This window comes from Heteronotia binoei, chromosome 10 (assembly GCF_032191835.1).
Source record: "Heteronotia binoei isolate CCM8104 ecotype False Entrance Well chromosome 10, APGP_CSIRO_Hbin_v1, whole genome shotgun sequence".
NCBI classification, from domain to species: Eukaryota; Metazoa; Chordata; class Lepidosauria; order Squamata; family Gekkonidae; genus Heteronotia; species Heteronotia binoei.
In genome coordinates this window covers 95974187-95988619 of record NC_083232.1, presented here as the reverse complement: position 1 = coordinate 95988619, position 14433 = coordinate 95974187, and the positions used below count along the sequence as shown (strand labels likewise).

General features: G+C 50.9%; 1 protein-coding gene across 1 annotated transcript in view; it reads left to right on the top strand.

Moving 5' to 3' along the window:
• Positions 1-14433, top strand: part of COL15A1 (collagen type XV alpha 1 chain) — a 339567-nt gene that overhangs the window by 251634 nt on the left and 73500 nt on the right. The window contains exons 28-31 of the mRNA XM_060247740.1: positions 1518-1571; positions 1660-1719; positions 10867-10935; positions 13521-13608. Of these exons, the coding sequence (XP_060103723.1) occupies positions 1518-1571; positions 1660-1719; positions 10867-10935; positions 13521-13608 (271 nt within the window). The remainder of the gene's footprint in view (positions 1-1517; positions 1572-1659; positions 1720-10866; positions 10936-13520; positions 13609-14433) is intronic.

Sequence of the window (14433 nt, the reverse complement as noted above, 5' to 3'; positions counted from 1 at the left end):
TAAGCAGGAGTTCAGTAGCACTTTTGACACCAATAAAGTTTTATTCAGAATGCAAGCTTCCGTGTGCTAGAAGCACACTTCTTCAGACGAGGAATGAGGTACAGTGAGCAGAGCAACATACAGCTGGTGGGGTTTAGAATGCAAAGTGGCACAAAGTTAAAATCCAAAAGGAAAGGTCCGCTGTGCAAGCACCAGTCATTTTCCGACTCTGGGGTGACGTTGCTTTTACAACGTTTTCACGGCAGACTTTTTACAGGCTGGTTTGCCATTGCCTTTCCCAGTCATCTTCACTCCCCCCCTCCCCCCCAGCAAGCTGGGGACTCATTTCACCGACCTCGGAAGGATGGAAGGCTGAGTCAACCTTGACTAGGCTACCTGAATCCAGCTTCCACGAGGGATTGAACTCAGGTAGTGAGCAGAGATTAGGACTGCAGTACTGCAGCTTTAACACTCTGCGCCACGGGGCTCTTAGGTAAATCCAATAGCAGAATAGTAAAATTAACAAATTCAGAAAACCTTTGATCTGAGTTGCATTAGTGTGGGAAACCAAGAAAACAGGAACAATGTGAGAATGCCTGTTAATTTTTCTATTGCTAATAAGCATGGGTCAAAATGAGAGCATTTTTTCCCCAGAGGTTTTTCCTGTCCGACTCATTTGCCTTATAACATGTAACATTTTGACCCAGGCTGGGGTCTTTATATGGGGGGGGAGGCAAAGCAGCTGCTTCTGCCACTTCTCTGCCTAGCGGGGAGGTGGCAGAAGCAGCCCTACCTCCCTCCATTTAAAGACCCCCCCATGGGAGGTAGGGACGGGGTGAGGGGCAGTGACCTGGGGCAGCAAAAACCCCAGCGCTGCCCATGCTAATACATGGACTTCACTACCACAGGAAGTGGTGGCAGCTACATGTATAGACAGCTTCAAAAAGGGGACTGGATAAACATATGGAGCAGAGGTCCATCAGTGGCTGTTCGCCATGAGGTATAGATGGAATGCTACATCTTTGGGACAGTGAGGCTCTCTGTTCTTGGTGCTTGCGAGGGGGGCGGGGACCACAATGGGAGGGCTTCTGAAGTTTTGGCCCTGCTCAAGGACCTCCTGATGGGAGCTGGGGTTTGGCCACTGTGTGACACAGAGTGTTGGACTGGATGGACCACTGATTCCAACGTATGAACATTTGAAGCTGCCTTATACTGAATCAGACCTCGGTCCATCAAAGTCAGTATTGTCTTCTCAGACTGGCAGCGGCTCTCCAGGGTCTCAAGCTGAGGTTTTTCACACCTATTTGCCTGGACCCTTTTTAGTTGGGAGATGCTAGGGATTGAACCTGGGACCTTCTGCTTCCCAAGCAGATGCTCTACCACTGAGCCACCGTCTCTCCCCTATGGCTTCTCTTCTGGCCTGATTCCAACATGGCTTCTCTTCTGTTCTTATGATGCCACAAGCACAGTGCACATTCATACTATCTCCCCAGTGTTTCTTTCCCTGTGGTAACAACCCTTTTTTATTTTCTCTTAAGGGACCAATGGGGCCTCCAGGACATAAAGGAGAACTCGGTTTTCCCGGCCGGCCTGTATGTACATAATTTTTGTCAGCTTCCTCCCCACCTTCTCAGCATTACTTCTATCTGGGCAGAAATTCATCTCCTTTTTTCCCTCCAGGGACGCCCCGGCTTGAATGGACTGAAAGGCATAAAAGGTGAACGGGGCGTGACGTTATACGTAAGTTCGAGCTAAGTGATGAGTTCTTATTAATAGTCAGACCAGGTTAAAAAAAAAACCCAGTTGTGCCGCTTGCCAGGGCTTCTTGCAACAGGAGCTCCTTTGCATCTTAGGCCACACACCCCTGATGCAGCCAATCCTCCAAGCGTTTACCGGGCTCTTCTTACAGGGTTTACTGTAAGCTCCAGGAGGATTGGCTGCATCACATGGGTGTGGCCTAATATGCAAAGGAGTTCCTGCTACAAAAAAAAGCCCCGCTGTTTGCCAAATTACTGATTAACATGTGGGTTTTGTGAATTCCAAATGCAGTGGTGGTTTTAGAAAGCGGGGGGGGGGGGGGGGGCGAGACAGATTCATGAAGAACTGGATCACTCAATGGGCATTAGCCCTGCCAGCTAAGTGGAACCTCCAAATTCAGAAGCAGTATACCTGTGAGTTGTTGGGAGGGCTGCTGCTTTCATGTCCTTCTTACAGGCTTTCTGGAATCAAATGCTGGACAGTCATGTCTCGTGACCATCCAGAACCTGAATCTGAAGGCTTGGGGGAGGAAGAGGCGGCAGAGTCACTGGTTCTCCTCCTGGTCCCGGTAGCGGTGGGAGTCCAGGAGGAGCCCAAAACCAAGGAGGAGAACATATGGCACCTTGTCTGGGCAGTGGTACCCAGGGTTTTTTTTTTTGTTTGTAGCACAAACTACTTTGCATATTAGGCTACACCCCCTGATGTAGCCAATCCTCCTGGAGCTTACAATAGGCTCTTTCCTAAGAGCCCTGTAAGCTCTTGGGGGATTGGCTACATCAGGGGTGTGTGGCCTAATAGGCAAAGGAGCTCCTGCTACCAAAAAAAGCCCTGGGTTCTACACATTCTCTTCCTATGTAGGGATCGATGGGTGCGTCTGCTTTTATGCACAGGTTGGAGTGATCTATTATGCTGTCATTACTGGGTGCACACGAATGGTTCGCGTCCCTTGGTGGCTGGTTGTTATGAATCGGCCATCAGGTCTAGAACTGCAGGCAGAGTTTTGTTTCACCGTATGTGTGGCTGTGTGTGCACGGCGCAGGCCTATTAAGAGACGCTCCAGAAGTCACTAATTTCTAAAGGCTTGGGCCGCGCAGAATTGCCCTGTGAGTCTGCGTGTTATATAACAAAGCGATGAAAAGAAACCGAGCGAAGAACACTCTTGCGAGAGGTGACCACGCCAACTCGTGACCCTCCCCAGGCTGAATGGGGTCTTTGGCTTCCTGCTTTGGACTGCAAAAATAGATGGTTGAATACCTGGCAGGCAGGCCAGCCCTAGACTGCCTGGCACCCTGGCAAGGCTAACTTCTGCCTCCCCACCCCCGCACTGATAACATCTCCAAGAAACATGAGGGAGACCCAGTTTGGTGCATGCAGAGGACTGGCGTCCTAGGCAATCACCTAGCTTGCCTATTGGCAGGGCCAGCCCTGCTGGCAGACCATGGCTGGTGGACAGTGTTTGGCTTGCAAGTTGTGTGGGTGTGTATTTCTTCATTCCAGCCCATCGGCAGGGATGGAATTCTAGCAGGAGCTCCTTTGCATATTAGGCTGCACACCCCTGATATATCTCCTGCCAGTTTGGTGTAGTGGTTAAGTGTGCGGACTCTTATCTGGGAGAACCGGGTTTGATTCCCCACTCCTCCCCTTGCAGCCGCTGGAATGGCCTTGGGTCAGCCATAGCTCTGGCAGTGGTTGTCCTTGAAAGGGCAGCTGCTGTAAGAGCTCTCTCAGCCCCACCCACCTCACAGGGTGTCTGTTGTGGGGGAGGAAGGGAAAGGAGATTGTAGGCTGCTCTGAGACTCTGTCCTTGAAAGGGCAGCTGCTGTGAGAGCCCCCTCAGCCCCACCCACCTCACAGGATGTCTGTTGTGGGGGAGGAAGGGAAAGGAGATTGTGGGCTGCTCTGAGACTCTGTCCTTGAAAGGGCAGCTGCTGTGAGAGCCCCCTCAGCCCCACCCACCTCACAGGGTGTCTGTTGTGGGGGAGGAAGGTAAAGGAGATTGTGAGCCGCTCTGAGACTCTTCGGAGTGGAGGGCGGGATATAAATCCAATATCTTCATCTACCTCACAGGGTGTCTGTTGTGGGGGAGGAAGGGAAAGGAGATTGTGAGCCGCTCTGAGACTCTTCGGAGTGGAGGGCAGGATATAAATCCAATATCTTCATCTACCTCACAGGGTGTCTGTTGTGGGGGAGGAAGGTAAAGGAGATTGTGAGCCGCTCTGAGACTCTTTGGAGTGGAGGGCGGGATATAAATCCAATATCTTCATCTACCTCACAGGGTGTCTGTTGTGGGGGAGGAAGGGAAAGGAGATTGTGAGCCGCTCTGAGATTCGGAGTGGAGGGCGGGATATAAATCCAATATCTTCTTCTTCCTGCTAGAATTTACCCCTGCCTGTCAGCCCAATGGGGATTGGGAAGCTTTTTTGCATCCTGCTCCTGAGTTTGCGCGTGCTTATTACCGAGCAGATAAGTTTTCAGCAGAAAGCTCCGGGAGGGGGGAGAATACACACACACACACACACGCTTCTGGTTGATGGACAGCATTTGGCTTGGTGAGTCAATATATAAACAACATTGCAAATTTAATTTCCCCACCTGGAGTGCTGGGTATTGAATTATTCACTCTCCTGAATTATGACAGAAAAGAATGAGCCTCTCTAGTCAAGTCTTTTGAGTCTTTCAAGAGTTTCTTCTGTTGTGGAAATCCAAACAGAGAGAGAAGGAGGGAGAGATTTCAGAGGAGGAAAGAAGAGGCGGAAAGCAAAACTCTCACGGGCGACGTGCTCGGGGATCAAGTATTTGACTTTCCACAAATGAAAAGGGTTTGTGTTCCAGCAGAAGGTGGAGGGAGTGGCGAGGGTGGAGCTTCTGAACAGGCCACTCTGGGCTGCTGGAGCCCCTCCAGGACTTCTCCGCCCATGCCAACATGAGCTACCAGAAGTTACCTTCACAATTATAATCAGGGGTCGTTTTGTAGAAAAATAGGTAGTGGAGCTTATGAGCAAAACTCATTAGCATATGCCTGTTGGAGCAAGAATCTACATAAACCCAGTCTGACAGCTACAGTATGACAGCTGGTGATCTAGCTGCCAGGCTAGGTCACAGTGACCTGATCAGCAGACCGGCTTGAGCCGGCAGAAGCCAAGTGATGCAATCTGCTGAGTCAGCATGGCCAGGATTGGCTGCTTGGACTATATATGATCTGTGTGTGCATCACACAGCTCTCTCCCTGTGAGATGGTGGTTAGGCGAAGCACTTTGTCCGTGGAGGTGATATTGTATAGACTGCACAAGAGAGCACTTGTTGTGTATATATGTTAATACACCTTTTGGCACTAGTTGCACGTGTCTGCCTGATTTTCTTTCCTGAAGCCCTGTGTCGGGCAAGTCATCTCCCTCACTCTGCTACTCCCGCTCCGACAGGGTTATGGGCCCAGCACGCTTCCGCTGCGCGGAGGGGAGAGTTGAGAGTTGAGCTGACTGTGAGTTTGGAAAGAGCCGGAGGCGAGGAACGCCGGTGAAGGACACAGAAGCACCACCGTTCTCTGTTTGAGAGCCAGAGGGACGTTGGCAGCCAGCTGTGAGGAGGAGTCGGCACGATGGCTCAGCAACAGCTTGGAGTAGCCGTTGAGAAGCTCACCTCAGCCAACTACGCGGTGTGGAGCCTGAGAATGCAACACTACCTCAAGCGTGAAGGGCAATGGCTGTTCGTGAGTAACCCCCCTGCTGACTTATCTCCTGCCGAGACTGTGTTATCGGATAAGGCACTGGCCAACATAGTGCTATCTATAGGAGATGACCAGCTGGTTTATGTGCGAGGGAAGGACACTCCCAAGGCTGCCTGGGACGCGTTGAGTGCGGTGCATGTTAGCACCACTGCTGGTTCCCTCATGGCCTTGACAAGGAGGATGTTCCGCACCGTTATGCCGGCTGGAGGGTGTGTGAAAGATCACATCAAACGGCTAACGGACTGTTTCGTTGAGCTGGAGGCAAGAGGCAAGACTGTAGCTCCAGACGACAGAGTGTACATTTTGCTGTCGTCGTTGCCACCTGAGTACACTCCCCTGATAACTTCTCTGGAGACGGTGGACGTAGCGACCCTGACCATGGAATACGTCTGTGCCCACCTGCTTGACTTCCAAGAGAGAATTGCGGCCGTGAGCTGTCCGGGGGTGTCGGCCGGGCAGCGTGCTGTTATCGGTGTGTCCGGGAAGACAGCCAAGAATGAGCCAGCTTTTGCTGCTGGCAGGCGTCCGAAGGTGGAGGAAGTGGAGCCGACTGCGTTTGCAGTCCGTCGCTGCTATGGATGCGGGTCGTCGCAGCACCTGCTCCGAGCTTGCCCTGAGAGGGAGAAGAGGCGGGGGCGTGTGCGGCGAGAGCGGAGGACCGCCAGCCCGTGTGAGGAAGCAACCCGGCTGGTCACGTCTGCAGTAGAGAGCACAGGGTCTGCTTGGATTTTAGACTCCGGGGCAACGAGCCATCTCTGCTGCGAGAAGGAGTTGTTGAAAAACATTGACAGTCCTGAGCATAAGTATGTGAGATTGGCTGATGGGACCACTGCCAATTCTGTTTGCTCAGGCAATGTGGAATTTCCTGCACTGAAATGTATGTTGCAAAATGTGTTGTATGTACCCTCACTGCAGTCTAACCTGTTGAGTGTTAGCACACTGTTTGACCAGGGATACCAGGTGAGATTTGAGAAAACCTGCTGCAAAATCCTGGGAGGTGGGGGAAAGTTGCTTGTGACAGGAAAGAGGGAAGGTAAACTGTATGTGGTCCAGAGTGATTGTGCCCAGGTGGCTCAGGTGTCGAATGAGCCTGTGCACAATAATTGTATACATTTGCTCCATAGGAGACTTGGGCACTGCGGATTTAGGGCGTTAAAGAAAACCCTGGAGCTTGTGCCTAGTTTGAAAGTAAATCCTTGCAAATGTTACTTGGATTGCCAGGTCTGCAAGAAGACCAAAAGCAAGGCGTGTGCTGTTGCTAAAGAAAGCTCAAGGGAAAGCACACGAGCCCTGGAACTAGTCCATTTAGACGTTATTGGCCCATTGCCAAAGAGTCTGTCGGGGAGGAGATACTGCTTGGTGGCCACCGACGACCACACGAGGTACGCGTGGGTTTTCACCATGGTGCATAAGTCTGAGGTGTATAAGACATTCACCAAGTGGGTCAAAGCAGTGGAGAGACAATTAGGGGTTAATCTCCTGGCTGTACAAACCGACAGAGGGGGGGAATTCTTATCTAACCAGATGAAACGTTGGCTGGAGAACAAGGGCATCGCCCACCGTCTGACGAACCCGGCAACGCCCCGAGAAAATGGGCATGGGGCTGTATTGCAGAATGTGATGTATTGCATGTTAGAGGATGCACAACTGCCAATGACCTATTGGGCAGAAACCATACATGCAGCTGTTTTTTTGCAAAATAGGGTTTGGTGTAATACTGTGAAAAATGTGCCTTACAGGTTACTGTTGAACAAGACCCCAGATTTGAGTTCTTTAAAAGTCTTTGGGTCACGGGCTCGGGTTGGCATCCACTCCACGAGTAGCGGGGAGGGGGATGTCCGGGCAGAGAGCCTAATTTTTCTGGGCTACAAGCCAAGGGCCAGGTGTTATCGTTTCTGCAATAGCAAAAGCAAGATAACACTTAGTGAGAGTGCCCAGTTCAATGAAGAAAGCAGCTGGCCAAGGTTGCACTCCTTGCAGAAACAATTTGTCCTGCTGCCAAGTAGCGATAACGATGTTGGAGCGCAGCCCAGAACTCCAGCCCAGGAGGTGGCACCCAGTGGGGCTGGAGAAGGTGAGCCGAATGCTGGCACAGAGCCTGAACGAGCAGAGTCAGGAGGCAGAGCCTCAAATGCAGGAACTGGAGGTAAAGTGTGAGAGTCAGGAGGTTCAACACCCAATTACAGGGGCAGAGCAACCAGCCCAGGAGGTGGGAACAGAGCAACCCGAAGAAGACAAAGCTGGTCCAAGCACAGGGCCACGGGTGTCTGCCAGGTCCACCAAAGGCCAACGTCCCGCTAGGTACAAGTGTCCCCTATGTCACTCTGACTGTCAATCCAGACCACCCGGATTTGAGGAATGTTAAAAGAAAAGGCTAAGGAAATGGAAAGCCTGGGTGGCAGAGTGCGAGGCAAGGGAGAAGGAGGCTGAAGCCAAGCGTCTGAAGAGCTGGCTGAACAGGAACACGATGATGTGTTTTACAATCATGATGAGTTCCTGAACGAATTCCGGAAAGGGTTCCGAGCTACGTAAATATGAACTGTAATGTGCTGGTGGACATGTATGTAAACTGTGTAAAGTGTTTTGGTGCACTGGGTTTAAATAGATTAGGAGGTGTGTTTGGAGCAAGAATCTACATAAACCCAGTCTGACAGCTACAGTATGACAGCTGGTGATCTAGCTGCCAGGCTAGGTCACAGTGACCTGATCAGCAGACCGGCTTGAGCCGGCAGAAGCCAAGTGATGCAATCTGCTGAGTCAGCATGGCCAGGATTGGCTGCTTGGACTATATATGATCTGTGTGTGCATCACACAGCTCTCTCCCTGTGAGATGGTGGTTAGGCGAAGCACTTTGTCCGTGGAGGTGATATTGTATAGACTGCACAAGAGAGCACTTGTTGTGTATATATGTTAATACACCTTTTGGCACTAGTTGCACGTGTCTGCCTGATTTTCTTTCCTGAAGCCCTGTGTCGGGCAAGTCATCTCCCTCACTCTGCTACTCTCCCGCTCCGACAATGCCCCCCCCAGCTAAAAGCAAACCGATGCAAGAAAGGAGAGCCCCGGGCGAGTGAGACCTGCTTGGGCTGGCTAGAGATCCAGCCAGCCAAGCAGGCCTCACTCGTTCAGGGCTCTCCGGGCTGCCCACCAATCAAAAGGCCAGCAAGCCACCCACTGCCCAAAATCACATAAGAAGTAGAGAAAAGGTGGCGTGGGCTTCTCCAGGGGTTAATGAGGGCTGCTGGGGGTGTGGCAAAGCCCCTGGTGGTTGGCTGGCTGCCCGCTCTCCTAATCCAGGATTGTTATGCAGCTGCACCTACTATTCAATGGCCAAGGTAGGTGGGGAGGAGGAGGGGGAACCCTCAGAAAGCTGTGCTCCTGTGAGCTTCTGCTGAATCTGAGGCTGATTATGAGGAATGTGCTGTCTTTGACAAGAAAACGAAAATGCGTCTGCATGCCGGAGGGCCCTGCTGAGTCCCTCTCTCTTAAGCAACCAAAAGAGAGACATGGATAAAGTAGCAAAGATAGAACCAAAGACTTCCGTGATAGAACAGCCTCAGACCATCTCTACAGGATGAAATAGACCAAACAATTCTTATTAGGGACAGTGAAAATATTTGCGGATTAAATCCAAGATAAATGCAACAATATACAGTACAGGAATATTAGTGATGAGCAGCGTGCCCTCTAAGCTGAGTTAGCGTGACGTGGTTTGTTAGACTCCAGCTCGCACATTTTTATCCCAACTCAGGAAAAATGGCCCCAGAGCAAAATAATTCATGCAGCGGCACACGACTTTAATGCTAGTAGCTCATGAGGTAGAATTTTTGCTCACCAGACTCCGCAGCTTAGAGGGAGTATTGGCGATGAGTCAGAAACCTATTTCTTGAAGAATAGTCCATTGTATTCATTTAAAGTCCCTCAAAGGTGCGTCTTCAAAATCCCGAGTGTATTATTTATTGATTGAATTGATTTGATTTGATTTGATTTGATTTATATCCCGCCCTACCCCACTGAGGTGGGCTCAGGGCGGCTTATAACACAAAAAGCTAACAAGGATCAGTTTAAAATACGTTAATAATTATACAATAAAATACATAAAAATACATAAAACTCACATCAATATGCACTATGCTACCTTTTCCTTAAATCAATTCTTCAAATTTTTCCAGTATTCATAATCTGATGTTCGAGATTTAATATTCAGGCATTCCAATCACCAATTAATTATATGCCAACTGGAAGAGGGCTGTTTTAACAGGCCTGCGGAACTATTCAAGGTTCCGCAGGGCCCCTCACCTCCTCCGGGAGCTGGTTCCACCAACAGGGAGCTGCAATCGAAAGGCCCTGTCTCTGGTCGCTTTCAGACGGGCCTCCTTTGGCCAGGGATTATAAGGAGGTTCTGAGACCCCGATCTCAGCACTCTCTGGGGAACATGTGGGGAGAGACGGTCCCTAAGGTAGGCAGGTCCCAGGCCATAATTGGGTTTAAAGGTCATAACCAGCACCTTGTACCGAACTCGGTATGTTATCGGCAGCCAGTGCAGTCCCCGAAGCCCCGGCTGAATGTGCTCCCGTCTAGGGAGCCCTAACAACAGCTGGGCAGCGGCATTCTGCACTAGCTGCAACTTCCGGGTGTAGTAAAACTCAGTCCTCCAAACAAGCACGGAAAGTTCTTCGTGCGCAGCTACGCACAAGTAATTCTTGGTACGACGAGGCAGTACTCAAATTTCCCCGTTTCGCTTTTGCTTTATCCGGCTTTACAGTTACATAATCAGGGCATGGCAAGAACGCTTCAGAGCAGTGTTCCTCTAAGCCGAGTTAGCGTGAGCTAGCTCACACATTTTTAGCCTCCAGCTCACACAGTTTTGTCTCAGCTCAGGAAAAATGGTCTCAGAGCAAACTCATTTGTGCAGGAGCTCACAACTTTGATGCCAGTGGCTCACAACTTTCATGCCAGTGGTTCCCAAAGTAGAATTTTTGCTCACAAGACTTTGCGGCTTAGAGACAGGCCTGGCGCTAGGGGTTCTGCCGCCCCAGGAAGAACCTTGTGACCCTGCCCACCCCCCAGGATGCTAACCGTGTGACATCGCTTGGCCCACCCCTCGCCCAGCCTTCTGCCTCTTCAGAGTGTGAGGGCAGCCACTGCCCAGCCAGCTCCCTCGGAAGTGAGCTCCCTCAACACGAGCAGGGAGAGGGAGGGGGCGCCTGCCCCTGCTCCCGCCCTGAGGTGAGCTGGCACCCCAGGTGGCCACCTACCTCGCCAACTCCCACACTTAGAGGGAACATTGCTTCCGAGCACAGCAAACTCTCAAGTGCGCAAGCAGAAAACCCTGCCCCTCTCCTTTGGCTGGTCCTGGAGTCAGAGGGTCGTTTCTGATGTCTCCTTCCTATTTCTCTCCTCAGGGCCACCCTGGCGTGCCTGGCCCACCTGGCCCTCCTGGACCTCCTGGTCGCGTGGTTTACATTAAAGGAGTAAGTACACCCTTGGGTGCTGTTTGGTTCACAGAAACACGTAGGTCTGCCAGGGAGAACGGCTCCACTCCAGAGCGAGAGTCCCCAGCCTTTTCGAACCTGGGGGCACCATTGGCATTCTGACGCAGCGTGGTGGGCACGACCCCAAAATGAGTGCCACTTCTGCAGGAGGCAGCGCCAGTCACAGATTTGCCGCCGACAACTTCCTTTCCGTCACACAGTGAAGATCCTTTTTAAAAATTGCACAGCCAATCGTATCCAATGGCCAATCAGAAACTGTGCTGGGCAAAAGACCCTCCTGGCCCTGCCTGCTTTCTCAAAACACTCGGCAGGCACCAGGAAAGGTGTTAGTAATGGCAGACACGGTTACCGCATTGGGGACCCCTGCTCTCTGACTGCACAGGCAGGGGAGGGGGAGGGACCTTCCAGGAGTGGGGGTGGAGGGTCATGACATCACATGGAAGTGATGCCATTGCGTTAGCAATGTCACACGGCGACGCTCTGTTTTTTTGGCAAAACTCTATGGTAAAATTGTCTTCAAACCATAGAGTTTTGACCGAAACCAGAGCGCAGCTGCGCAGCATTGCCGATACGATGATTACAGGCATGTCCATGTGAATATGTTGCCTGATCCCTGAGAAATATACCCTATTCGCACATGTTTTGTCCAGTTTCTACAGCTATCCTATGAGCCATTGTATTATTCAATACCCAAGCTAAGATAGGGTTGCTGGGGGGGGGGGGGCGGGGACCCCGGCTTGGGGGAGAGGGGCTTTCCCACTGCCAGCCAGCTGGCCAGCAGGGGGAGCTTCCACCCACAACTGGCCCGAAAGGTGATGTGACGATGTCACCTGGAAGTGACATCATCGTGTCACCGACGTCGTAGAGCAATACTCAAGTTTTTTGGGGAAAATAGGTTACAAACAATAGAATTTTGCCCAAAAACTAGAGTGTTACCGCCCCCAACATCAGTGACATGATGATGTCACTTCCGGGTGATGTCACCATGTGTGTGTGCAAGAAACTTCCAGAGAGGACCAACAATCTCCCTCTGGCTGCTTGGTAGGATCTGGCAACCCTAGTCAAAGAAATCATTGGTATTTTCCCCTAAATGCTTTTTGTTGATTGTATAGGGATCTAATAGCCATCAGTGGCTATTAGCCACAGTGTATTGTTGGAATTCTCTGTCTGGGGCAGTGATGCTCTGTATTCTTGGTGCTTGGGAAGGGGGGGCACAGTGGGAGGGCTTCTAGTGTCCTGGCCCCGCTATGAAGAAAGGTTAAAACGCTTGGGGCTCTAGCTTGGAGAAATGTCGACTGTGGGGTGACATGATAGAGGTTTACAAGATTATGCATGGGATAGAGAAGGCGGAGAAAGAAGTACTTTTCTCCCTTTCTCACAATACGAGAACTCGTGGGCATTCAATGAAATTGCTGAGCAGTCAGGTTAGAACGGATAAAAGGAAGTCCTTCACCCAAAGGGTAATTAATTCATGGAATTCACTGCCACAGGAGGTGGTGGCAGCTGCAAGCATGGCCAGCTTCAAGAGGGGATTGGATATATGTCACGGGCTGAGGCCGGGTCAGGCAAAGTCCAGGGGCAGTCCAAGGTCTGTAGCTGGTGAGCAAAGAGGGTCCAAGGCGCCAAAACCGAATCACAGTCCAGGTATCGCAGGTCAGAGGTTCAGAAGCTGAAGTCAGGGGGTCCAGAAGTCAAAGCAAAGTCAGGGAGTCCAGAAGCCAAAGTCAAAAGCCGAAGTGGATGCTAGAACGTCAGGTAAGTGACTAGTTGCTTACACAAAGCCTCCTCCCAAAGCCCACAGCTATATAGCCCTCTGCTGGCTGTTGCCCATCTGCTCAAAGAGGCAGCCAGGATCCTGCTGAGACTCAAGCATCCTCACTCCAGAAGGGCCAGAATCCTTTCAAAACTCAGGGCTCAGGGAGTGTCTTGCTCGTGAGCGTGCCGCCCTCCTCCGATCCCTGAGGTCCTGACGAAGGCGGTCACGCACACGAGCCACCCGAGAGGGCGAGGCAGGGGGGCTTGGATCTTCTCCAGCAGGAGGCAGGGGCACTGGTGCAGGTGGCAGGGGCACAGTTTCTTCTGCAGGCTCAGCTTCTTCTGCAGGGTCCCCAGCACCCATGACAATATACATATGGAGCAGAGGTCCCTCAGTGGCTGTTAGCCACAGTCTATTGTTGGAACTCTCTATCTGGGGCAGTGATGCTCTGTATTCTCGGGGCTTGCAGAGGGGGGCACAGTGGGAGGGCTTCTAGCCCCACTGGTGGACCTCCTGATGGCGCTTGGGTTTTTTGGCCACTGTGTGATACAGAGTGTTGGACTGGATGAACCATTGGCCTGATCCAACATGGCTTCTCTTATGTTCTTACATTCTTATGGACCTCCTGATGGCACTTGGGCTTTTTGGCTACTGTGTGACAGTGTTGGAATGGATGGGCCATTGGCCTGATCCGACATGGCTTCTCTTATGTTCTTACGTGATCAGATGTCTTTTATTAACTTATTGGGTTTTTTTTTTTTAAAGAGCCATTATTTACTATATTTATTTTCCTCCACATTTTAAATAGACAGTTTTCCCAATTTCTCCCAGGCCTCAGTGCAAGACGCCAGTAAGTCATCCACAGTGCATGCGTTTAATATTATTGATTGCTCAATGTGGTGTCTGTGTGTGTTTGAGCATGGCAATCAGTTCCTTATGTGGTCATTAATCAGCCTGTCCTGTTACTGTTATATAGTTGACTGGAACACAGTGGCTGCATTGCTAGGCTGGGCAGCCCTTCTGAAGGTGCAGAAGATCAATTAGCAGGGAGTGAAACCAACAATGTAATCAGCAAATGTGCAAAGGAAGCACTTTCCCATCATGCTCTCTAGGGATTCCCCAAAGTAGCCAGCCTGACTTTTGCTTACTCTTGCGGTGAAGGACAAACATACTCACCACCCACCATCTTGCTTCCCAAAGAATTCTCAGAAGGCAGCCCACTCCCCCACCACGTCAACAGGCATTATTTTCTGGTTGCCAGACGTAATTCTGGAGTCCCACCTTACAGATCATCAATATATATATAAGGGGTGTGTGTGTATGTGTGTTTAATAGAGCCATATATCCACAAATGTAGATTCCACAAATTATTAGTAATTCTAAGTCAATAGGGTTTGTAGAATCTTTCGGGCTCAAGTGCTGTGTTCTACTGGAGAAAGTTTTCCTTCCAGACGTTTCGTTCTCAGCTGTGGAGAACATCCTCAGTGGCGTTGCAGCCGGAGCAGGCGCTCAGACCTTCTTGGCTGCTGTGCATTGAGTGGGGCCAGGGCTGCTGGAGAGCTGCTATTTCTAGGCTGGAGGGGGTGTGGTGAAAGGGCAATTGTTTTGTGGATGTGCCCATTGTTTGGTGGGGCTTCTTGGAAGGGTAGTGATAAGTCAACTTTACTCTGATGACTTCATCTGGAGCATAAGAAGAGAAGTAAAGATCACTCACCCTGACC